General features: G+C 37.1%; 1 protein-coding gene across 19 annotated transcripts in view; it reads left to right on the top strand.

The window, feature by feature from the left end:
- Positions 1–26,995, top strand: part of EPB41 (erythrocyte membrane protein band 4.1) — a 207,104-nt gene that overhangs the window by 147,313 nt on the left and 32,796 nt on the right. For 6 of the 19 annotated variants that reach the window (XM_081217497.1, XM_081217501.1, XM_081217492.1 and 3 more), the window contains exons 13-16: positions 29–85; positions 1,284–1,346; positions 6,203–6,379; positions 8,160–8,210. In XM_081217497.1, coding sequence (XP_081073623.1) covers positions 29–85; positions 1,284–1,346; positions 6,203–6,379; positions 8,160–8,210 — 348 coding nt within the window. Of the gene's footprint in view, positions 1–28; positions 86–250; positions 293–1,283; positions 1,347–6,202; positions 6,380–8,159; positions 8,211–8,593; positions 9,783–26,995 lie in introns of those variants that run through there. The other 13 variants (XM_081217493.1, XM_081217502.1, XM_081217494.1 and 10 more) reach the window with 10 other exon arrangements.

Genomic DNA, 26,995 nt, shown 5'->3' with positions numbered 1-26,995 from the left:
TTTTTACCACTTTATTTCTTAAATGTAGGTGGAAAAAACCCACATCGAGGTCACAGTACCCACCTCAAATGGTGACCAAACACAGGTTTGTGCCAATAGGCCACTTATTCCTTTTCCCCTCTCTCCCCAATTTTTTCTTCCCTCCCACTCCGTGCTCCTTAAAAAAAAATTATAAGTTGAAGGTTCAAAAAAACTTCAATGAGCCAATATTTTATCATTTTTCTTTCTTTTTTTAATAATGGCAAAACAGAAGCTTGCAGAAAAAACTGAAGATCTGATAAGAATGAGGAAGGTTAGCCATTTTTCACTTTCACAAAATCACTTTACCGTCACCCATGCTGACTTTCAAAGTGCATTAAAAAGACAGTGATCCATTCTTTTCATTGATTTCTCTTAATCCGAAATTACTTTCTAATAGTAGGTATACATATGCACATGTTATGTATATATATGCATATACATACACACATATGTGTACCAAAGAAATTATAATCCTATACTATATTATATTGAAAAATTTCATTAAAATAAACTTTCCAGTAGGAAAATATCTTTTTAAACACAATGAAATAATTAGTGAAGGCCAAATCTATCCTTTATATTTAAACTTTATAAGAAATATTTCACAGTGGTACCATATGCTTGGAATCGTTGACAAGGTTTTATGCATATTTATCATGGAAACCATCATAGCAGCAACTCCCAGTATTGCTAATAATTATGGGTTTGGCTGTTCTGTGTCTCATTCTTCCCAACCACAGAGTAGGATGAATCAGTTCTTACTGAAGAGAATATTCATTGACCATGTATAAAATGCCCTTAGATCTTTCTTATGGAAGATATTAGAGCCGTACGTACCTGCAGTATTACTAAGTTTGAAATAATGTCTAAAACGCTAAATAATGTTTTAAAGCATTTCCCTACTCCATGGAACACGGAGAGTCAAGTCTTAAAGTCATGCATTTTAAGATAACCCTCAAACAGCTCAAAGAGGAACGTAAAGCAGCTTGTTATGTAAGAAGCCAATGAAGCCAGGAGCACTGTCTATTTAAATAACATCATCGCATTCTTCCATCATTCATGAACAGTGTCATCCATTTTCTAGCGGTAATCATGTCCTCTGTGTGTCCTTGTGGTTCTGTGACCATTTCATGTTGGCATATGCTGCGCTATGGACATTTAATTTTCAATATTTTTTTGGTTTGCCAATTTGCAGTTTTTCGCGCAAGAACAACATTTTAATTTTTTATGCTTTTCTGTTTTTCCCTCTTTCATTTTCACAGAAAAAGAGAGAGAGACTAGATGGTGAAAACATTTATATCAGACATAGCAATTTAATGTTGGAGGTTTGTATGAACTTGAAGCTTATTTCAGTTGGTTGCTGTAACCTTCTGCCTTCTTTGCTGATCCCCTTTCTTCTTTCTGTGCTGCGTTTGGTTTTGCATGCCACTGCATGAGAGAATTTTAGGTTTAAAATGCTTTTGCATGTTGGTAAACATGAAGATATGCAACCATCTCTACTTCTGACTCTTTAGTTTCCATCTCTCATACTTATCTAAAAAATATATGATTGGGACTACCTCAGCATCCCATGGTTCCATTGTTTTACCCACTTTTAGAAAGAACTACATCACTGTTTAAAAGTTCCTTGAATTGTCCAAGAGTATAAACTCCTGTATGTTTCAAGCATCAAATTTATATAATTTTTTCATCTTCTGAATCAGGAGAATGTGGAAAAATAGGAGAAATGATCACAATTCAAAATGGACTTAAATTTTTGAGGATACCAAAAAATGACAGAAGAATAGTTGGGGGAAAAAAAGTAAGATACAGGAAGGAAAGAAGGGAGGCTAGCATTTAATGAGTAGTTAGTATGATATTAGATAGTTTAATTATAAAACAAGCCTATGGGTATGGGATTTTTATTTTAAAGAGAAAATTGAGGCTAAGAGAAATTAAGTAATTTCCTTGTGGTTATAGAGCTGGTAAATCAGTAAAGCTAGGATTTGTGTTAGGGTCCATCTAACTCTATTAAACTACACTTTTTTTTTTCCCATTTGGAAATAGCAACATACTCTGTGCTGTAGGAATTGTAGGGTCATTTTCCCATTGTATTCAACATCGGTCAGATTTTCACCAAGCCTATAGTAGTATACTTTATCTAGTGTCAGTCTCCACATGGGATAAGGGAAAAACTAACTAGAAAATTAGAGGAACTCTATGAGGAAAAATTAAGGAAATTGGATGGGCTTCCCTGGTGGCGCAGTGGTTGAGAGTCCGCCTGCCGATGCAGGGGACACAGGTTCGTGCCCCGGTCTGGGAAGATCCCACATGCCGCAGAGCGGCTAGGCCCGTGAGCCATGGCCGCTGAGCCTGCGCGTCTGGAGCCTGTGCTCCGCAGTGGGAGAGGCCACAACAGTAAGAGGCCCATGTACCGCAAAAAAAAAAAAAAAAAAAAAAAAAAAAATTAAGGAAATTGGAGTTATTCTGTACAGAAACAGGCCATGTTTACACATCAGAAACTCTTACCTGGAAGCTAATGACCTAACTATCTTACAACTCCACTCAAGACAGAACCAAAAGAAATGGGTATAAATTCTGAAATCAGGGATTTAACTCAAGTATAAAGGAAGTGTAACTATATAGGAAGATGAGAAATCATTCTTGCCTTCAGGAAGCATCCAATGTAGGGACAAATGGAAGAGAGAAACAATAAATAAGTAAACAGATACTGATAAAATGATTACAAGTTATTATAAAAGCTATGAAGGGGAAATAGTATGCTGTGCTAATAAAAAGGACCTGCTCTAAATAAGATGGACAGGGAAGTTGTCTATGAAGAGGTACCACTTAAGCTGAGACTTGAAAGATGAACATATGTAACGGTAAATATTAAAGTGGATGTTTGAAGAAACTTTTTTAGATAGAACTCTAATAGCATCCAGTAATTACTTAACGTCATCTATTCTTTGTCAATACATATATTTTGAGTGCCTGCTAGGTATAAGATACTTTGATAAAAATAAAAATTATGGCCAGTTTTCGTTATTCATGTACTGTGTGGTAGGCAAAATACCAAGTGTTTTATGTATGTTTACCTCATGTAACATGAAGTTTTCTTAGGCTGGACCCTAGGATATTTCAAACTTGGTAACTAGATCTCTTTGCTTTAGCGCATAGTTGAAACTAGACCTGAATGGTTCCGCTTCTGAGATTAGGGAGAATAACAGATATCAGTTGATCTCCTTATACTCAGCAATGTAACATCTCCCAATTCCAAACATGCCTATTTCTTGACTTGTCCATCTGTAATTTTGCCTCCTAACTGGAACCTGCAGTACCAATCATATATTTGTCCTTTGTTCAATGAGGTGTGTTATGGCTTCTGAGACTCACAAAGTCCTTGTGTGTGATACGTTTTTCCCAGAATTTCATTGACAGCCATAAGAGGGGATTTCTAAATAAGTGTGTGTTTGAAAATTAAAACTACTAACTATCTTTTGAGAATATTTTCTATTTAATTAAGTGTTTGGTTTGATTGCTGCTAAAATTATAGGATGATAGGCATCAGAAAGTGTCTAACCTGAAAACAGCCAAAGTAGTTTGGCTAACCATCATCCTCTAGTATTGTAAAAGTTTTTTTCCCCCGCTTAGGGAAGTTCTCTCCAGTTATCTGTCACTCTAGCAGATTTTTTCTTAAGCATTCCCTCCTCCCCCTACTCCTACCCCACCCCCACTAATACTTTGTTCTGGCACAAATAAGGTCGAGTTCATTTTTAGATCTACCGTTTCCTCCTCCATCTCCCAATGAGAACCTATAGCAAGTTTCTGTGACAAATTGTATTTGGAACAGGTCCCTCTGAGATCTTAATTTAACTCTGTGACCCCACAGGTTTCCAACAGAGCCAGCTAAGAAGGATGGAGAAAGCTCCCTCAGAAGCTGCTGATTTTATTGGAACATTTATTTTCTCAGGTTCCAACCCAATCAAAAGCTAGGCAGGACAAGTAACAAACCACCACTCTTTTATAGTAAGAAGCTAATAACCCAGAGAGTTATGGTTTTATCATAGCCTCTCTTGATCTTTTTTTTTTTTTTTTGCCGTACACGGGCCTCTCACTGTTGCGGCCTCTCCCATTGCGGAGCACAGGCTCCGGACGCGCAGGCTCAGTGGCCATGGCTCACGGGCCCAGCCACTCCGCGGCATGTGGGATCCTCCCGGACCGGGGCACGAACCCGCGTCCCCTGCATCGGCAGGCAGACTCCCAACCACTGCGCCACCAGGGAAGCCCGATCTTTTTTTTTTTTTGCTCCATTCTTACCTTTAACCCTCCCAAATACGTTTAGTTCTTGGCCCAAGCAGATTTGATTTTGTCAGGAGCTAGGTCACAGAGCCTTCCATGCCTGATGGGTCTCAGTTGTTCAGCCTACTACTGAGTCTTTGACTGACCTTGTTCCTGCTTTTCTTTAGCTAGTAAACATGCTTTTCTTGCTTTCAGCTAGAACAAAAGTGCAAACTGTTGTTTCCCCATGGTGAAGCCCATATTCTTGAGCTATACTCATATTTCATCCCAGGAGGCAAGAGGTACTCTTATGGGGGAGCTACAGGATTGCCCTTTTTGGGTTAGTTTTCTCTTTGACTGATCTCAAAGCACATAAACATCATTCAGTCTTGCAAAAATAAAAAGAATAGACTATTAAATGAATTTTCTGAATGAATATCTCCAAAATCAAAATTGTGTCATATACCTCACTGATTCTTTTTCCTGTACTGTTTTCTCTTTGACATTGCTTTTGCAAAAAATTTACTTAATTGCAGCCTATATTGCCCCAGGAAAACCTTTTACAACAAATTTTTATTTAAATGAATTCCTCCCCCCCCACCCTCAACACCAAATGAGGCTGTTTCCCACGGAGCCAAAAAAAAAAAAGACTTATCCCCAAATTCACACAGCATATTAGGAGATATATTTAGTATTATGCTTTTCTTGGATACAGAGCTGCCTTGATATATAATAAACACAGAATTTTTAGCAGTCATCAAGTGACAGGCTCCCACATGTTTTGATTTCAAACATAGATCTTTTGAGGTTTTTTTGAAGAAGTATGTTGGACCAAGAACATTTGAGTTTTTGTCTTCACGTTGTATTTCCCAGATTATTTCTGGCCAAGTCTCTTGAAAGTTGGTTTATGCCTCCTGTTACGTAAACTTGAATGTTATTTCTCATATTATTTACAGCTTTATTAGCCTAGTTTTGATCATTTCTCCCTGGATATCATCTGTGAGAGCTTCCCCCTAGTTGTCCAGTAGTCACATCTGCTGGAACAGTTTAGTTATTTTAAGTCGTCAGGGAGACATATATTTGACAAGTTCTTATTAAATCACTCCCCATCCATTGATGGTTACTGGAAGATGGTCCCTAGTTTGAATGGTACTGAGGGATGAAGTGAAGCTGTCAGAAGCTGCAAAACATAAGGCTTTTAGTGTGTGTGGATAGTATTGACAAAGAAAAAAAATCCATTATATTATATACCCCTGAGTAATTATTCAGAGATACTAACCACTTGCTCTGGAGGCTTGAGCCAGGAATTTCAGTAATAAATTTTTGTATCGAGAAAGGACTATTCCTGTTTACCAAAACCCAGCAACAGTCACCTAGTGGTAAGAAAGCAAAACTGTCTCCAGGTAGAAATAGAGGGATACTGTACAGTTGCAACTCACCAAGGCAAGGCAACCTGTGGTGGGAGTTGAATCTTTCACCATGTCCTTCGTTTAACAGTTTCTCCTTCTCTATTGCTATCTCCATCCTGCCTGAGCTGAGACTAAATCAGTTCCTATCAAGCTGAGGCTAATTGAGTTGTGGGATTACCTGCTTGGGATGAGGAGTTGGAGATCTAGTGCTGTGTCGTAATGGGAAGAAGAGTTGTAAAATTAAGGAGTGAGCTCTTTATAGCTTATATAACTGCTAAGAGCTATAGGGTTACGATGCTTCACTGCTTCCAAGAAAAGCACTGTGTTAAAAAAAAAAAAGCAAATATACCATATTGTATATTTACAATTTGAATGTAATTTATGGCTTAACAACATCTATCCTGGATGTGGTGTATTTTCTACCAGTGCCCATAGTCTATAATGGGCTCCTCTTGGTGTTGTTTTTTTCCCTGAATATTTATTGTTTTGCATCTTTGTCCTTTCAACTATAGGATTTAGACAAAAGTCAAGAAGAGATCAAAAAACATCATGCCAGCATCAGTGAGCTGAAAAAGAACTTTATGGAATCTGTACCAGAACCACGGCCTAGTGAATGGGATAAACGCTTATCCACTCACTCTCCCTTTCGAACACTTAACATCAATGGGCAAATCCCTACAGGAGAAGGAGTGAGTACTTTGTCCACGTGACCAGTTGTGAGAATGAGTGAGATAAATGCTTTTGTATATTGATAATCTGTATCTGAAAGTTTAGAGCTGAAATTTAGCTTTGGGTCTTACCAATTCATTCCAGCTTTAAAGCATTCATAATCAAACACTTGTTTTAAGTCATATAGACTACTCAGTCCAATTATGGGGGCCATTTGGAGCTACCAGTCGATGACTGGGCCCTGAGAACTGCCTCTGCAGCTGCATGCTTCTGCCTAGTGTATGTTTACAAATTGACCATAAGCCAGTGGAACTTTATGTTCAAACTGTGACTTCAAGGACCAGAGAGTTTACTAAATTTAGTAAGATCAAAATTTGGAAAGGGATAGGCATTTTTTAAAAACTTCGTTTGAACATTTGCACAACTTAGAAATGTCTGGAATGGTTGACCACAATTATATAATAAACCAAGGAGACCTCAGCCAGAGAATGCAGAATACCAAGTACTAATGATTGTATTTCAGTTTTAGAAGAACTATTGATGATTTATTTTATCTTTATGAGTAACATCAAGCTTTTAATACACTATTTTATAAGATAGTCACAATTAGAGGAAGAGATACCTTTTAGAGGCTGTTCTTTTTCTATAATTGTTGTCATTACCCATTTTAGAGATCCTACACCTGAACCTGTGTAATGAGAATATCTTAAAAGTTACCTTGAGCACATATTCAAAAATTCTTTACTTAACCTTTACCCTATACAGGTTAAGTATGTATATAAATAGTCACAGTGACTCAATGAGTGAGTGTAATGATTTTAAAATTATATGCTTGTTTCCTCCCAAAACAATAGCAATTCTAGTTAAGAAAGGTAAAGTGATGTCTTAATAATTTTTTAAAATTTTGTTTTTATATTCAGAGTTCATGGTAAACTATCCAACTTAACTGTTTAGTTTCTGGAACTGGAGAAGATAATAAAAGTTGGTTCACAAAGGATACATTTTATATTTTTCAAAATGTGATTAAAATTGGCTAACAATTCTCCAAATAGAGTTGAAACAGCTTCACCAAGAAGGCTGGAGAATTCCTGAATGATGGGCAGGGAGAGAGAGTTACCAGGGTTGATAGGATGCAGTTGTCCTTATTCACTGTCCTCTCAGCCTCCACTCTCTGGTCTAAGTGGACATTAGTTCTGTATCCCAAATCTGGAGCATATACCCTGAACTGAGACAGTGACTACTTTCCATAAGTCTATGGCTCCCTGATAAAGCACTTGTTGCTACCTCGTCTGGCTAACCCTATCTACAAACCATAACTGCATATTTTCTAGAAGTTTTCTTTTTGATTCTGTGCAAGTAATAAAAGATGCTTAGCTACTTTGGAGAAGTAACTTAGTACCCTCTTGGATGAGGTTTGGTAAATTTGAACCAGTCTCCATTTCCAGAAAATATCTTGTGTCTAAATAGAAACCCTTCAGAAACCATCTTAGGGCTAGTTTTGGGAATGGCTGTTTCATTTTGTGGACTTTAAATAAATGACTTTTATAAATTAAATTAGATCAATAGGGAGTACTTTAGCTCTAGGGTTATTATATTACCCCTCTAAATGAATAATGCAATAAGTAAGAACTATATTGTTATAACCTTTTATATAGGATAATTCTACTTCCTGGCGTATCTTACTTTTTCTTTAATAATTAGGACAATATTTTTGTTCTCTGGGGATACCTCTTCCACCTTTGACAGCATTGTTGTTGCATTGCAAGGCAACTGAATTTTATATAATTTGTGTATGACCAGGTGAAGAAAACCTCTGTCCTTCCCTCGGAAAGAAAGGTTGGTGGGCCAGAGGTAATGCTGCTGTTATGACTTGTGCTTCTCAATCAGAATTTGCTCTTGTCATGGCTCTAAGCAGATAATTCCCCCAGAACTGAACAGCAGCTGCTCAGTGATTTTTTTTTTCTTTTGGCTATACTAGTAAATTCACACTCACCGCCTTTTGACCTAACACATAACATTTTCGCTGCTGCATTTTGCAGCTTTCAATTTGCTTATTTCGGCGCATGGCTGGTTGAAAAGCTGCATGAAGATATAAATATGTATTCGGAGAGAAAAACGAATTTAATTGTACCCTATTCTTTTTATGTTGTCTTTCTTCTCCCCCTTATTTTCTTTTAAAAATCATTATAATTTTGCATCCTTTCTTTTCCTTTTTTCCTTTTTTTGCTGACCAGTCCCCCAGCTACTTTCTCCCTGATACGTATCACTTAGGGGTGTGCAAAGAACCAGAGTTGAACTTCCAAAGAGATCAGAGAAGGCTGGCTCAACTAAGAGAACTTAGAGCCAAGTTTTTCCTTTCATAGAAAACATCTGTCTTGACTGGATGGCAGAGTACAGAAATTGCCAGGGGAGAAAAATTTCTCAATTGGATAATTGGAAAAAAATAATTTTCCTTAAAAGTATCAAAACCATTTGCTTAATGTGTTGTATAAACCTTCATGATGTTCGTTATTATTATTTTAAATCATGATTCTGAAGGGGGGAGGGAGTTTGTAATTGTTGAGATTTGTGGGAGTTTAGTTTATGGTTTTTGGGGGTTTTTTTCTGGTAGACCTTGGAGGCTCATATAAACTTTTTTTTTTTTTGGTTACTGACTGTCCAGTCATTTTATTTATTATTATTATTATTTTTTTATTAGTTTCTGCTTTATAACAAAGTGAATCAGTTATACATATACATCTGTTCCCTCATATAAACTTTTATACTTTCATTTTTCTTTTGCAGTCTTAGAAATGTATAGGATTAGGATTTTTATTCCCTTGAGCAAAAGCTAATTGCCATACTGAATGAACTGTTGCAGTTTTCTAAGTCCATATGAAGAGATATGAGGATAACATTTTATATTCTGCCATTCTATTTGTAATAAAAGTAACTTTTCTGATGGCAAGAAGAATGCTTTATTATTGGCTTTGCCCAATCGATCTAAGGAAAATTGGCAGCACCAAAGCAATGAAAAATGACCGAAAATTTGTGTGAATATCCTTAAAGGAGGAATAAGTACTATAACTAAGAAAGTCCAGTGATTCCTTGAACTTTGAGGACTTCTACTCTTCATTCATTCATTCAATTACCTATTGAGTACCCTACTGTGTTATAGAACTTCTGCTAGTATAATTGCCAAAGTAAAGTAAAATACAGTGTCCAAAAGATCTTCCCAAATCCTTTGCACATCCCCAAGTATCATTTTTGAGCATTTTCCATCTGCCATTTTGTTCATCTTTCTCTGTCTTTCTTGATCTTCTACCGTGAAAGCAGACACAGGAACGTGCTCTGTTAGTGCAGGATGAAGAGAAAATTAAAAGGCAAGAGAGATCTACTGAAAGCACCTTGCCCCAGCAAGAAAATGAAGAAATTCTTCCCAAGGTTTCTATTCCAATCCCTGAGGATCACAAGTTTCTCAAAAAGTGCCACCTCTACTCTAGTACTTTTTCATCTCCTCGTATTCCTTTTGTGATGTCTTTTCTCGTGGTTCTTGCATTGGCTTTCTGGTGGTTGGTCTTTCTGTGATCGGAAAACAGGGTGCTCATCTGAAATGTCAAGACTAAAACCATTGAACTTTGTTGTTCGCTTCTACTGTGTTATCTCCTGTGTGATGCCCTCTGATCTTGATAGTTCACTGTCCTAGGGGAGAGTGTGTGATCATTTTTCTGTCAATAAAATGTTACTCTTTGTAGAATATATATCATGGGGTACAAAGGAGTAGCAATGCATTGCTCAAGCCAGTTTTCTTCACCAAAGTTTAACAAGTTTAGGCAAATCTGATTTAAGCATATGGCAGGTTGGTACTTTCCCCAAAAGCTTTAACTCTTTTATCCTGCATGTTCTTATTGTTCACTGTTGCTATATACTCCTCTCCAGTGTTTCACAGAAAGCAGGATATCCTTTAGAAACATTTGATGGAATATTTTCCTAATCTTCAATAGTTATTTGTGGGGCATGGGCTCTGTAGTTTAAGAAAAAAAATTCAAGTTGCTAACCTTTCAAAAGCCTTAAAATGATACATTTTAATCTGTGAATCTATAACCACTCCTTTTCTTGATATATCAAACCAATATACACAAAGGCCTTTTTTGGAAAAGGGCTTTTGACTTCTGTGGCCTTCTTATGTGTATTTCTGAGACGTATAGGGACAAACAACTTTATCCTGCCTGGTGTATAGAAGAGATCTGCAAAGGTTAAATGCATTTTTCACAAGTATAATGTTGATGGTTTAAGGAAAATGGTGCTGGTGCCCTTTAGCCTCCAGCCAGGGCTGAATTTTCCAGACTACTCTGCCCATCTTTAAAAGTCCTGGAATAACAAATTTCTTTAAGGTCTGTACATAAACATATCCTTCTCTGAATTAAAATACTGTGTTACTTCTTTATGAGTTAAGTAATTATATTGCTAGAAGCAATATTTAGCCATTATGATAAGCTTAAAATAGATATCGATATATTTTTGTTTTTCTGATAAACTTTGGACTTGTTTATTCTTACATGTGTGTTGAAATCAATTGTTTTTCATTGATGGCCTTGTGAGCTAAGGTTCTGTCGTGACAAGTATGTGTCTTCTGTTTGCATGTTGATTTTTAAGTCTTACCTGAAGTAAATATGTGTGTATTCTCTCTTCACAACACAACTCGGATACCTAACCTGGTTTTTTTTTCCCCCTCAGTATTAATGAAATCTTGCATGTAGCTTGCTTTTTATGGCGTTTGAATGTACCAATATGGATGATTTGGTTAATGTTGTCTCAAATATTTGTTTTGAAATCTGAGTTCATAGAGTTATCAAACTGAGATTATTGTACTTTACTTCTCAACACTTCCAGCTGATGTAACTTCTAAACAAGACCTTTTGTTTTTAAGATGACGGTGTCTTAGAGCAAAAAAAGAGAACCCTAAAGCCAAGAATCTTTTGTCCTTCAACACCCACTATTATTATTCTATCTTCTCTGGAGACATGTAGAAATAATTCTCTGGTATTTCCTGAAAACTGCTACTCTGTTATTATAGGCTATCCAAAAAGATGGGAAAGAAGTGAGAAGCAGGTTAAAATTTAAAATCTGGTATGAGTATATCTTTCATGTCACAGGCTATGTCTGTTGATAAGAAATATTTTGTAATTAAGCATATTTATTGATTCACTCATAATAAGAAAAAAGAGACCTCAAATTAACCTGAAATATTGCAGAACCATTCTTTAACACAGAAAGTGCTCATCATCAGTACTCCCCTTTATCTGTGAAATAGAGATATGAGAGCTTTCCTTATGAAATACAGAACTATGGCATTGGTTAGATTCTTTTGAATTTTTTTCAAGAAACGAAAAAGGAAATAATCTTAGGATTTTGTTGATACTTTTATAACTGTTTCAGATAATATTTCCAGTTTTCATCCATGTACATAGCATTTTATTAATTATTATTGTAACTGTCCCCTTGAGTTTTGTTTCCCTTTGTATTGGAGTTATTTCAAGTCCATTAAAAGTCTAGCGTAAGCCAACAATACTTTTCGGTTTTCTGAAGTGCAGCAGGAGCCCTCAGAGGTCCTTACTGATGATCAAAGGAGAGGCCCTTTCTTCTGTTAATAGGGTGAGAATGGTTGAGAGGGGAAGGGCTGATACTTCGTATTGGACTAATAAGCTGGCCGATGCAGGCTCAAAATATATGCCCATCACAGTTATCAGAGGCAAGAAAATTTTTTTTTTTTGCGGTACGCGGGCCTCTCACTGTCGTGGCCTCTCCCGTTGCGGAGCACAGGCTCCGGACACGCAGGTTCAGCGGCCATGGCTCACGGGCCCAGCCGCTCTGCGGCATGTGGGATCTTCCCGGATCAGGGCATGAACCTGGGTCCCCTGCATCGGCAGGCAGACTCTCAACCACTGCGCCACCAGGGAAGCCCCAGAGGAAAAATATTTTACACTGCTGCCAATATGTATAACATAAAGCTGTAAATAGTCTTGGTTTCACTCTCACATCTCATTTCATTCTTGGTACCAGAGACAGATCCAAATAACTGTGTTGGTTTTACCCTGGTTCAGCTTCTTAACAGCAGGTTGATGAGTGAAAAACAATTTGGACTAAAGGTATCAATACAGACCAGTAAAAAGTCTGGGGTTTTTGCCTTGGTTTTGTTATTAGTCATTTCTAGGGTGACTCTGAGAAGTTCACTTAACTACTTGGTGCCCAGATTTCCACCTAGTAACGTAGAGACAAACCTACCTCATGAGAATGAATCTGTAACATGTTCCAGGAACCAGAAGCTCTGGTTGTCATTAAATTCTTGGTCTTTTGGGGACTGGAAATTAAAAAAACAAACACATTAACTTCCTGGATTTTTAAAAATAAAAGTAAGCAATTAAATAGCTGTGTTGATGTCCATCTACTCTGTATTGATATTTGACCAAACACTTAAAACTACTAAAGTTAAAAATTCCATGTACTCTTAATCAATTCATCTTACCCATATGGTATTTTAGAGTGGACCATACTTGAAGGTAAATCTAGCCTCTATATTCTTGACCTATCTTTTAGCCATATTCTTATGCTAATGCATGGATTATGAAGGAGATTCAGTTTGCATGGGTCAGTTCTACTACTTGTTTATATCTTTGGTAAAAGTTTTGAAGGGAGAAGATATTGACTCTGTTGACTAACATGAGACTAGTGATTATCTGTGGACTAGATTTCGTTGCCATCCTAGATCCTAGTACATTTCTTTCTATTAGATATTATTGTAAGTTTTACTGTGAAATTTCTGTGGATATAAGCCAATTCACTTCTTCCTACATTCCTAAGTCACTACTGTAATATTTCCTATAAAATAGCATATAAGACATCCTACGCATTAGAGGTTTGGTTATTTTTTGAAGGCATTACCAATCAAAATTTATATTTAGGCTTTACCTAGTGATCATGCATTTACAAAAGGAAGACAGAAAATTCAAAAATAATATGAGACACTTTCTCATCGTTGCTTTTTTCTTGCCAAGAGTATTGAGCATAGTAAAGATATATAGAACTTTTCTACCAAGTTTCCCTTCTGTTTGTCTTCATAGAAATTATAAAATCCCAAACTTTTTTTACAGCATTCTCTATCACACTGCGGAAGACTATTATATTGTTTCTATTACACATAGAAGTTTTGCTTTTTTTTCACTGCATTCAAACGAGCCCTGTTGCTTGTAATTTTGGTAGTAGAAATGGAGACAACTCCTTATTCTTATCTGTGGGATAACTCCATCTGCCTCCTCTACACTGTAGGGAATAGTATCAGTAAGCCTGGCTCATTTCTGCTACTGTTATCCCTCATGCCCTTGGATCTCCTTTTTACTGCATCAGAACATGATGCAAAAAGAAACATGTTGGTGTGGACCTTAGGAATGGACACCTGAAATGGTTAAGAAGTTGTTGTTAAAGTAAGAAAGCCATATAAAGTTAGGCTGGAACAGGAAGAGGGGTAGCTGTGATCAGCAATTACAAATTCATGGAGTATTTCATTCTGTAAACGAAATTCCTTTCATACTAGAACTTGAAAAATAAAGAGAAGAGAAAGTTTATTACTCCCACAGATCAGAAATAAAGGCTGAAAGCTAAATAACTTTAATAATAGCCTTACCAAATGTACAGATGACAGATTGTTGAGGAAACATCTACGTTAGGAATGCTTTTCTAATCTTTTGTGATTGATATCCTAGAGGGTAGCCCTCCCCTTTATCACAGTCAAAATCCTGTTTGGGGTAAATAACAGAATAAATCTAATCTTAAAGATTAAAGGAGGTGAGAAGGCATAGAGTCCCAACTATCTTTTCAGGTCCCCCAAATCAATAAAGGTTGCAGTTTAATTCTGTCTCTTTAAAGAAGAGTCTCCATATGTATAGAATCCTATCTCAACAAAACACAGAGAATAAGAATGAAAGGAAAAACATGGTTACTGCTATCCATTCTTTATTCATTGCCCTCTAGGGCAATCAATGTATTGCAGGGATGGGTTGCAAAGAGGCAGCATTATCAGAATTTTAGGATTGGATAGGCCCCCAATCCAACTCCTCTCCCTTCCAATGCTTGATTCTTCTGTACAGTATCATTTAGAGATTCAGAGACCAAGTGGTCTCCCAGCCTGTGATTAAACATCTCCCAAGATACAGCACATTATGTCTTTCGACATCCCAGATTTTTAGATATTAATCATTCATGTATTAAGTCAAAGTCTGTTTCCCTGTAGCTTTCACTTCTTGGTTCTAAATGGAGGCATTCTGAAGAATTTTCTATCTTCCACATTATAAGGTCTTCACCATAGTTAAAAGTTACTCTCATGTTGCAATTAGTCACAGTTCTTGCCCTCAGATAACTTACCATCTGATATCCAGTTCTGTCCCAGTCTTCCTCCTAGCATGTTATCCCTCTGCTTTCTTCCTTTCTTTTTCTAGCTTTTCTTGTTTTATCAGCTCTGTTTTCTTTCTGGCTCCGTTGCCCATTGGTTGCTTCCCTATGGTTTATTCAGTTTTATGTCCCTTCCCAATCACTTGCCCTCTCTAAAAGAACATTTTGGAATTCCTGGAAATCCTAGCTTCTTCATAGATCACACAGGCACTTGGGGTTTTTTGTTTGTTTGTTAGATAAAGGAGTTGGGAGGGAGGGGGTGGGATAGTTTTGTAGCTTTGGAAACTTCTTGTAGCCCAGAATCTGTTGACAAGATTGTATTGCCATTATATCCTGAAGCAGCATACCACTAGAGCCTGCATTCTAAGTTTGCTTGCCTTCTCTGACAGCCTGGCTAACCTTTACATCCTCTATAATAGCCCTCACGTGATTTGATTTATACCACTTTGATATGATACAGTTATGGAAACTTACTTTCTTTTTTTTTTTTTTTTAATTAATTTATTTATTTTTGGCTGTGTTGGGTCTTCGTTTCTGTGCGAGGGCTTTCTCTAGTTGTGGCAAGTGGGGGCCACTCTTCATCGCGGTGCGCGGGCCTCTCAGTATCGCGGCCTCTCGTTGCAGAGCACAGGCTCCAGACACGCAGGCTCAGTAGTTGTGGCTCACGGGCCTAGTCGCTCCGTGGCATGTGGGATCCTCCCAGACCAGGGTCGAACCCGTGTCCCCTGCATCGGCAGGCAGACTCCCAACCACTGCGCCACCAGGGAAGCCCGGAAACTTACTTTCTGTTTAACATTCTGATTTTGACTTAGAGCCCCACTAGAAAAAGTGATATTAAAAATTTGAAATGTTAATCCATCTCTTTTAGTTTTGCCTGTCTCCTCAAAACTGAGATTCTCAGAGGTTTGAAGCCTTGTTTTATCTATCTTTGTTTGCCAAAGATACCTTTGTATCTCAGATATATAATGAATAATTAATATTTGTTAAATTGAATTAAATAATTAGTAACATGGTAACGGATAAAGTCTAACTTCACTTAGAATCTCTTATATTAGGACACAAGTTTGTGCCAAACTTATCACCCCGTGCCCAGTCAGTACATGCAAGTAGCCCAAAAACCCCATATATGGTCCAGAAGCCACTGTCTCTCCTATTAATCCTGTAGTATGGTCCTTGGTTTATTCAAAGAATCTACGTATACTTCTATGACAGGTGTCAGTCTCTCTTGTTAATGTCTTGTAATTTGATTCCATTAAAAGCTCTTATCCATTTACCACAGTAATAATCAACTATTTTCACTATAGAATGTATTATCGAGACCAGGGTACTTGTTTATATTTGTAAATACATCTTGGAGTGTGATACCATGAAGAGAACCTGTTATTTGACATTTTGCATTTATCTAAAATACATTTCAGAGAGCAGTTTGATACATTTGTCTTGTGTTTTATATGATATAAAAATACCAAATGTATCAAACTCTTGTGGTATCAAGAGTTTTGTATGTCAGATAGACCAGGGGTTGACAAACTTTTTCTGTAAAGGACCAGATAATAAATATTTTAGGCTTTGCAGTCCATATAGTCTCTGTCAAAAGTACTCAATGTTGCCATTGTAGAGTGAAAGCAGCATTGACAATAAATAAACAAAGAAACATGAATATGTTCCAGTCAAACTTTATTTGTGGACACTGAAATCTGAGTTTCATATAATTTGTATGTGTCACTAAATATTTTTCTATTTCTTTCCCAACCATTTAAAAATGTAAAACCATTCTTAGCTCATAGCTGTACAGAAGCAAGGAAAGGGCTGGATTTGGCTTCTGGCTGTAGGCTGCTGACCCCCGACACAGGTCTAGAGAGATAGAGAACTGATCAGTTAGATTTTCTGACTTTGTACTGTTTCAAAGAGTTGTAGTCACAATCTTAACATCTTCGTTCAGTGTTGAAGTGTTTTTGGTCTTGTTTATGATTAGAAATGGAAAACAAAAGACAAGGCACTCATTCCTATTTATCTGGCAGCCAGGGTACACCTGAACGATAATCTAAAATATCTTTACCACCACAACACGCCTGCCTCTGTCAGTTTCCAAATTGTTCTGTGTTAACTGTGCTCTTAACATGTTCAGCGACAAATCCAGCTAACCTCTTTGTTCTTTTTGGTTTTTAAGGGCCTGCCTCTATCTCCCCCTAAGGAATAAAGAAACAGTTCCCAAATTCACCTTCTCTTTAGCCGGGTTTTAGAGATATCTAATGAACATGGTAAAGAAAGGGAAATGATTTTCACTCTAAATTTTTGGTACACCATAGTGTATAAGTTTAAGGTTGGGTATCTAAGGGAAACATTTTAGAAGGGTTCCTCTTTCAAAGTAAAGATTTCTCTGAGAGGAGTTCCCTACTTCAGGGCTGATTTGGGCAGTATTTACCAAGAAGTCAGAATAAAATAAAGTTATATGCTTTTGGAGGTGTCTTTGCTCCCTAGTTGTTGTGTTCTGAAGGATTCCTTGATCTGTAATTAGCTTTGGGAGGTGCTTTCTAACACATTCCTAAATCTATGTTCCTTTCCCCCGGTCCAGGATCCTTTAGCTGTGATACACGGTTGAATAAATTGTTTATCCATTAGCAGTTGAGCAAGATATTTAAGCCTAAAGAAATCTGCTAAGAACTTTTCTTTTTGGAACATTTTCTTTGATATTTTTCTCATGTTATTTGCTTTGTTAATATGTAAAATTATTACGAATAAATCTTATTGCAAATCTGATTCTGGTTGCTACTAATCATTAAGGAAATGAGTCAGTAATGCTGCACATAGACAGACCCACTACCAAAAAAAGGGGAGGAAGGAACCTCTGCTTCAGCAGATCAGCAAGAGATATTGTCAGCCAGTCTTTCTAGAAAAATTTTCTTGTTTTTCCCATATTTTCACTCTTCTGTGCAGCCCAGTAATTGTCTTATGCTCAGTCCTAAAACAGAGATAACTTATTCACATGCGTTCACTTCTGAGAATATTAATGTTTTAAATCAGCTTTGGAACTATTTGACTTATTATACGAAGTTTTAAAAATAATTTTTTTCTAACCCACTTAATCAGTCACTACAACACATGTAATTTTCACATCTGTTAGAAGCATTTTTAATATGCTGAATTTGTCTTGTTTTGTTTTGGTTTAAAAAGAAGCACTCTACAAATTAGTAGTTATTAATGCCTCTCTGATCATAGTGAAGAGTGAGGATGGAGTGGGTGTGGAAATGCGGGTGTGAGGAGAGCTGCTCCTATAATGTGGAATTAACAGAAGGTCCACTGCTTAATCTCTTACTTCACCTTGGTGAACCTTTTATCTTACTCTCACAGTTCTAGATTCTATTGTATCATCCAGGTGATTACTTAAAACCAACACTCCACATTTTGAAGTGGTCTGTTTACTAGCACAAAGTATGTACCTTGTTGCCATGTCTGAGTAATACAAAATTTTGTAGTGTTTCTCCAAAGCCACATTCCTTTTCGGAATTTATTGAAAATGTTAACATGGAAAACCATTTCACTATTATAGGATTTTTTGGGAAGAGAAGACACAGCTAATTAATATCTAGTCATCATTTTCTGTTGTATATAGTTCTGTGGAATCAAGGTGCTATTTTCTAGATATCAAATTGGGGTATAATATTTTCCTTAAGTGCTTATTATGGCTTTAATCATTTTTGGAATTGGGACTTCTGAGAAATCCTGCCAAGTGTATTTAATTGTGTTCCATACTAAATGATCAGAGTTTTTGTGCTGTTTATAGCCCCTTCCTTTCCATCTCCATCTCTTCAACTCAACCCTTCTTAGTGTAATGAAATAAACTTGACTGGTCATGTCTGGTCTCCTAGACATGTTTAGTATAACCTTTCATATATGCTCAATCACTTTGATTTCTATAGCTGTATTCAGGTTTGAGAACACTCATTTGATCTGTGGAGTCCTTGCTGGTGAGTGCAGTGTTAAGGCAAAATTTTCTATTATTTAATAGTTAAAATTTTGCATCAGGCACTGATTTTACAGCTGTTTGCTTTTACATTCACCTATTCTGGGGATAATCTAATAACAGCACTATTTAAGAAATGATGAAAACTGTTTGAAGGATAATTGTCATTGGCAAATTCCATTTGCTGGCATTTGTAAAAGGCTGCATTATAGAATGATTTTGATTTTCCTACAATAGGCAGTTTTACCAACCGTAATTTAATAAAGGCCAGTGTCTTCCTAAGTAAGCTCCTTTATCCAGATGTAATTTTTATATGCCAGAGAATAGCAATGGACAATGAAAATGACTCAAGTTTTGTGGAGAAGCTAGTGAGTACTATAAGGATGTACTTCTAGCCAGGGACCAGTAGCATAGCAACTTTATTTAAAAAAAAAAAAAAAAAAAAAGTAGGGGAAGATATAGCCAAGAGAGAAAATTTAGACTGAAGAGAAATATATTGCATGATTAAGAATGACACACTAGAGAGGAAAGATAGAATTTTAAAATCGTCTTTTGCTAGCCACGTGGTTACTCTGTTGTTAGTTTATCCCCATCTTGAGCACTTGTGATTCTAATGTCCTTTTCTAAACTGCCAGTTGACCTGAGTTTTCCACTGAAAGTGTATCAAAACTATTATTTATGAAGGTTTTGGGGGTGGAGGGGCCAGGGGATGTTTTTCTTTTTGGTAAGTTTTGTTCTCCTTTCTTTGTTTGTTTCCTTTTTTGGCTGAAGAATGGGCTACTGCTGCTTGACCTGTCATCTTTATGTGCCGTTTACACATGGCTTTTACAAAAGAAGCCATTACCACATCTGATTTATCTCTTATTGCAAGTGCCCCTTTAAAAGCATTTGTTTTAACTTAACAAATTAAAAAACAAAAAAAAATCTCCAGGTTAGCGTTATTTTATAACCAAGGGAAACGCCGATATTATTAATTTTTCAAAATAGGAATAAGATTACAAATATCGATAATATAGTAAATGTATAAAGACATGTGTTTCGCTTTTTAGAGCTTTTTCCCAAGGCACTTAAAGACATTCTTTGCTGAGACATAAACTTGCCATGTTTTGTTAGAGAGAAGTATGTGGAAACAAAGCACTCGCAATTAACTGATCTTATCAGGATTGGAGTCTACTACATTTTTTAGTTTGCATGTTGCAGACCATTTGGGGGTATTATTTAAATACATCTTGATAATTTAAGTGACTGTAATATTTATCATTTACTTTAGTTAAGAACCAGGAGCTGGACTCTTCTGCTGGGTATCTTCCTTCTGTGCTTAGCAAGATAACCTCGATTCCTGCTGGTTCTATGGGCATGTGAAGTACAAAGCATTTCTTACGGGGTTTGCAAAGCAAGGGTAATGTGTTCTGTGGGTGTATGTGTGTCTGTGCACACCCCTCCCCCTTAATCCCACTGCCACCTTCTGCTGACACCTTTTTTCTTATCAAAACTTATTTTTTTAATCAAAACTTATTTTTTTAAATTATATAAGCCTAACGAATCCCCAAACCCCCGTTTTTCCTGACATACAGGAACACTGATAAAAGTTTAATGTATTAACCTTCCCTGAAGTATTTGCATTTCAGTAGGCCACAGAGTCATTGCAAAGATGATGGTGACATTACAGAGTTGATCATACCATTAAGCAGTATTTCCAAGGTTCTAACTCTCAGTTTACTTGATTGAATGGCAAAATGGAATGAAGAGAATGTGAAAACCAATGGTAGTTTAATAGATGTGGTGGATTTAGGGTTCCATTGGGTAAAGTGACTATAGAGATAGTATGCTAAATCTCAGTCTCTTCTTACAGAAAATTTAGGAATTTCTGGAAGCAGAATCTGTGGGTCGTAGCATAAAAAGATATGCTTTGAGCTTAGAAACAGCAATAAATCTATTAAGCTTTAAAATGATTGTAAATTTTGTGACTAATCAGAAATGTTCTCAAAACTATTAAAAATGGCCTATCCAGTGTTCTTTATAAGAATCTTGGCTCAGGGATAATTAAATATCCTCATAATGTATCAATTTTAGTTCTTATCTTCTATCACAGTTTTTTTCTAAGTTCTACCTGGTGATGTCCTCTAAAGTATAGTGAAAACCTGGCTCAGAATGTGCTAAGCTGAAAGACCAGCCTTAGTTAAATCCATAGGGTTGGCTAATTTGGATACTCAGGAAACACTTACTTGCATAAGGACTGGTTCTGGTTCATGTTTCTTTGCAAAAAGTAATATTTTAAGAAATATAGTATAGGGCTTCCCTGGTGGCGCAGTTTGAGAGTCCGCCTGCCGATGCAGGGGACTGCGGGTTCGTGCCCCGGTCTGGGAGGATCCCACATGCCGCGGAGCGGCTGGGCCCGTGAGCCATGGCCGCTGGGCCTGCGCGTCCGGAGCCTGTGCTCCGCAACGGGAGAGGCCACAGCAGTGAGAGGCCCGCGTACCGCCAAAAAAAAAAGAACACCACTACCTACCTGATATGTCTACTGTGAGGGTTAACTGTGCAGAGTGTTCAAACTGAGGTGCTAAGCAAATACTAGATATTATTTGTCTTTATATATATATATATATATATATATATATTTTTTTTTTTTTTTTTTTTTTTTTTGGCGGTACGCGGGCCTCTCACTGCTGTGGCCTCTCCCGTTGCGGAGCACAGGCTCCGGACGCGCAGGCCCAGCGGCCATGGCTCACGGGCCCAGCCGCTCCGCGGCATGTGGGATCCTCCCAGACCGGGGCACGAACCCGCAGTCCCCTGCATCGGCAGACGGACTCTCAACCACTGCGCCACCAGGGAAGCCCCGGTAGTGATGTTCTTGCTTTATGTGATAAAATCGAGTCTCAAAGCGGCTCAGGGACCTACTTAAGAACAAGCAGTTTTTAAGTGAGAGAACTGGAGCTAAATCCAGGTCTTTCATGTTTCAGTCCAGTGATATTATGTTATGACACAGCTATATCCTAAGTCACTTAGTCCCCAAGTGAAAATGTGATGAAAGTTACAGAAAGTGAATTAAGGAGAGGGTTGGAATTTGTGAGGCTCTAATGACTTATAAAGCTAGGTATTAACAATGGTGCTCTAAGATCTCCAAACCACTAATGAGTTGATTTATTAATACTGGACTGCCCTTAACTTGCCTTAAATCCCTCAGGTTGTTTCACAGAATGTCCCAGAACCTGAAATAGGATCTTTCTGTCTGTAGGAACCAGAAGATGGGAATAAGAAATGAGGTCTTTCCTATTGTTGAGACAGAGAGTCTCAGGGCTTTTGTTTGGCCTTGGGGATAATCTGGTTCCTGGTTTAAAAATCATTCAATAAAAAGAATTGAATTTTTTAGAAGAAAATAGTTGTTTCCTTTACATATTTATTGGGGATATTTAAATAGATCAATAGTTCAAATTCCCATTAATTAAATCAAACCTCAAGTACCAGGTCTGAGGAAAATTAGATTGGTGTCCAAAAGCAAACAAACCCAAAACACCTCGTCATCAAACCAAATAACATTTTATAATTCTAATAATTATTTGTTCTTCATCAAAGGAAGTATTTTTGGTTTTCTGTGCTCGAGCCTCTAAGTATATTTATGTAAAAGTGAAACTCTGACTGATTTGGAAGGGAATGTTTGAGACTATTTAAGATGGCACTGGTAAAGTGGGTTAAGACAGGATATTTATGTAATTTAGTGCGAGAATTTGTATTTTGGTCTGGCCAAACTAAGAAAATTCTTTTGCAGTCATCATTTGTGTTTCCTGCTTCTCAATTTAGTCATTTTGATAAAATAAAATGTCACCTTAGCATGTTAATTGCCTTTCTCTTAAACTTTGTCTTGTATAATTTCAGCAAGCAAGAAAACCCATATTTATTAATTTGTCTATAATGTCTGTTTAAACATGCATATATATATATGATGATAAAATTTTCACAGGTATTCTAAAAATAGATCTTTGAAAATACTGAGTAGAATATGAAGGAAAAGGGTTTTTCTGAAAACTTAATATTAAACATATATTGATTCCAAGACTCTCATTGGAAGTTAGCTTTGTAACTGATATCACTGTATTTTCTTCCTTCTTTTAAAATTGTTCTGTCAGCTGTCTAATTCTGCTAATGGTGGACTCAGTAACATTGTTGACTGGCTTATTTCAGCGTTTAGTGTAGTGTTATAATACCTGAGAAGGCACAAAAAATAACAAGACACTGTAATTAAGCTTACTGACCAGCTCTGATAAAAGTTTGCTTTCTCCCCAGGGTTCCACCATTGCCCAACCACCACACAGCCCTGAGTTTATTATGCAGACGTATTTAACTGCTATCTGTACATATCATTGTTAATACCTTCATTCAGCTAAATCTAAGTACCCTGGAAAATGGATCACTGCCTTCTTTTATTTATCTCAAAAGCACCTAAAAGAGGATTCTCTTCTGAGGTGGCAATTAAACAACTATTTATTGAATTTGGTCATCTCATTCTGCTGTCTTCTACTTAATTTCAGTAAAAGAAGGTCTCAGCCTGAGGTGTAGGGCACTCAGCCAAAACAAACAAACAAAAAACCACACACAGGCAAGAAATATAAAGCATTCTGATGTGAAGTATGATAGTATTTATCTATAGTCTATATCACTAATCTAGAGTTAATGTTCAAATCAGGTCTTGGATACTTTAATATTTTATATTCCCAGTTGCTATCATGACTTTGGCAAGAGAGTGGTAATTTTCCTTAAGTGTCTTTACTGTTTCAGAAGCAGATGTCTAATAAGAAATTCACAGAAACTCTGTGACAACTCACAGATACAACCATATTTTTAGTCATATTGCTGAGAATATCCCTGCCATTTCTAAATCAGAAAGCATTAAACAAAATGTAATGAAGCTACACCTTAAATTTGAGCTATTTATTTTCCACTCAGATAGATTGTCCATCCTCCTTCACTTTGACTTTCAAAATCCACTCACTAAATTACTACAGTTTTATATTATATTCTCCATATAAAAGAGAATTTTTATACTATTTACCAGTTACTGACATTTCTTATCTTTCTTTCCATTAACTACTTTTTCATTTAGGAAACCATTAAGGTTTATCTTTAACTGTTTTCAAAGGCTTGGAGGATATTAAGGATTTATCAGCACTTCCTTCATAAATTGTTTACCAGACTCTTCGGGTTTTACAGATCACTTCATTATGAAACCAGTGTAAAAGCCTGCATAAGAAAAATTATTTAATAGCATTTTTTTTACAAAGGTAATGCATATTCATTTTAAAAAGGTTGGGAAATACAGAAAAACACAAAGAAAGAAATTAAATTATTGGCAATCCTACCCCTACTGATATTTTAGTATACCTTGACATCTTTTTCATGTATATAATTACACACATTGGAAAATATAATTTTTAAATTGGTAAGAAATAAAACATAGCGTATTATTAAGAGGGGGATTTAGTCTTTGAAGTTAGCATTTTTGCCTTCTTCCCTTATTCCAACAACTTAATCATGGTCCTGAAATGAAAGTATGACCCTGAAATCATATGACAAGGTTGGCAGGGAAAGAGCTACTGTTCTTCATTTGGTCCTTAACTGCCTACCCAGCATTTTAATGTATAGGAAGATAAAATGAGACAATAGCAGGTTCCTTTTCTTTTTTTTTTTTTTAACAGAGCAAGGAATTGTTTTCCTATTGCCAGCTAAAGGTAAAATTGGACTTCATTAAGCAAGGAACAAGGACAAAATGTGTGTGGGGAAAATTACCACATAGGCCCTCCAGAAAAAAACTTATATGGCTCTTGCTTATGTAGCAAAATTTTAGAAAGATTTTCAGGATTTATTTTCATTGTGTTGCTTATAGGATAAGAGAGTCTTGTCAGTATAACTGTAATTCTCTCAATAGTCCCTTCAAATATATAAATCCCTTCCTTCAAAAATAACCTAAAACGAAAGACTCTGGATTGCATTTAATGGAGTAGCAGCAAAATACCTATAAAACACCCATATCCTGCTCTTAATATCTGTAATCCCTAAGTCAAGGGAGAGGTTATTTATAACTCACAAAGTCACATACATACTCAGGGTTTGATGATCCTGTGACATAATCCATTTGAATAAGTCATTTTCAAGAGAAAGCCTTTAGGGAAAAAAAATATCTCTTGATTTCTGAATTATCATACTTAGCAGGAACCACTGACTTTTTAAGTAAAATTGAGAATTTTCAATCAAATGATGTTCCTGCTCACTTAAATATTGGTCTAACATTCTTCCTTCTCATATTCTTTTATTAAATAATTAACTAATTAATTAATTTTTGGCTGCCTTGGGTCTTCGTTGCTGAGCACAGGCTTTCTCTAGTTGTGGCGAGCGGGGGCTACTCTTTTGTTGCGGTGCACGGGCTTCTCATTGCGGTGGCTTCTCTTTGTTGCAGAGCACAGGCCCTAGAGCGTGTGGGCTTCAGTAGTTGTGGCACACGGGCTCAGTAGCTGTGGCTCACGGGCTCTAGAGCACAGGCTCAGTAGTTGTGATGCACGGGCTTAGTTGCTCCGCAGCATGTGGGATCTTCCCAGACCAGGGATCGAACCCGTGTCCGCTGAATTGGCAGGCAGATTCTTAACCACTACGCCACCAGGGAAGTCCCCCTTCTCATATTCTTGAAACCAACTAGACAGCCTTGTGGTACTTTATACAGGCAACTGGTCTTTCTTTTGTAGCATCCTTCTTATAGATCCTGCATCAGGCCAGACAAGCAACACATCAGATCTCAATTTTATCTGTCACTGTGGGTGGTGCGGATGCAGTCATATATTTATTCATATCCTTGAGAAGATCCCTTTAAATTTTCCAGGCCAATTTGGTATATGCAGCTGTGCAGAATCTTATGTAATCCAGTGGTCCATGCTGATGGTCATAGCCAAAGGCACAGCACTGTCAGTTAAAATTCCTCACTCATGTTAGATGCCAAATTGTGGGTGTCTTATGTCATGGGGATTTTAGATCTTCTTTTTGACCCAATCTTTTCTTCTGGCTTTCCAGCCTTCTCCTTATATTTCAAAGTATGGTATTGGCCACTAAAACCAGACTTTGCTAAGAGGACTTTGGACAACTTTGTGCTTCCCAAAAGAATAGTCAGGTTTAGTGTATATTCTTTTGAACATAGTAGGACATGTCCTTTGGGCCTACTTGAGATACTTTCTGGGAAGAAATGGGCTTTAGAATAGAACACTGACCTTAGTTTAAACCCTGGTTCCATCACTTCCTAGGTCTGACTTGCTTACCCTCTCCATTTCTTCATCTATAAAATAGAGATAGTGACTACCTCATAGTGAGGCTGTGAAAAATTAAATGAGAAAACATGTTAGAGTGACTGTCACACGGTGAACATGCAATATTATTAGTTTTCCTCTTATTTTACTGATGTAAGAGAGAGAATGCTGGACCAGAATGCTGGTCTGGTCAAGTGGGCCACTTCTTACGTTCTTTGTAAACAAGCCTTTTCAGTTTTGTTTGTTTGTTTGTTTTTTTGAAAGAGCATCTCTGTTTTTTTTAAAAAATTAATTTAATTAATTCATTAATTTTTAATTTTTGGCTGCCTTGGGTCTTCGTTGATGCGTGTGGGCCTTCTCTAGTTGTGGCGAGTGGGGGCTAACTCTTCATTGCGGCGTGTGGGCTTCTCATTGCGATGTCTTCTCTTGTTGTGGAGCATGGGCTCTAGGTGCGCAGGCTTCAGTAGTTGTGGCACGCGGGCTCAGTAGTTGTGGCTCACAGACTCTAGAGCGCAAGCTCAGTTCTTGTGGCACACGGGCTTAGTTGCTCTGCAGCATGTGGGATCTTCCCGTACCAGGGCTCAAACCCCACTGTCCCCTGAATTGGCAGGTGGATTCTTAACCACTGTGCCACCAGGGAAGTCCCAAGCCTTTTTAGTTTTTGAATAGCACAAGTCAAAGCAGTTCTTAGGGCTCCTGGATTTATTTGGTATAATTTCAACAAGTTTTTATTGAACATCTATTATGTGCCAAAAACTGCAAGAGAGATAACAGAGCTAAGAAACATAGCAAGTTCTTATCAGTCTAATGGAAAAGACAGATGAGTAAACCAATAATGACAGGGTACAATGGGAACAAAAGAGGCATGGTATCTAAATATACTTTAGGCAGCCGGGGGAAACTTCTAGAAGAACTGACCTGAGCTGAGTGTGGACTTGCAGGCAGAAGGAACAATACGATATTGA

The sequence above is a fragment of the Mesoplodon bidens genome, assembly GCF_964165515.1.
Source record: "Mesoplodon bidens genome assembly, chromosome: 2".
NCBI classification, from domain to species: Eukaryota; Metazoa; Chordata; class Mammalia; order Artiodactyla; family Ziphiidae; genus Mesoplodon; species Mesoplodon bidens.
The sequence above is the reverse complement of the archived record's forward strand: the minus strand, read 5'-3'. Positions and strand labels throughout refer to the sequence as shown.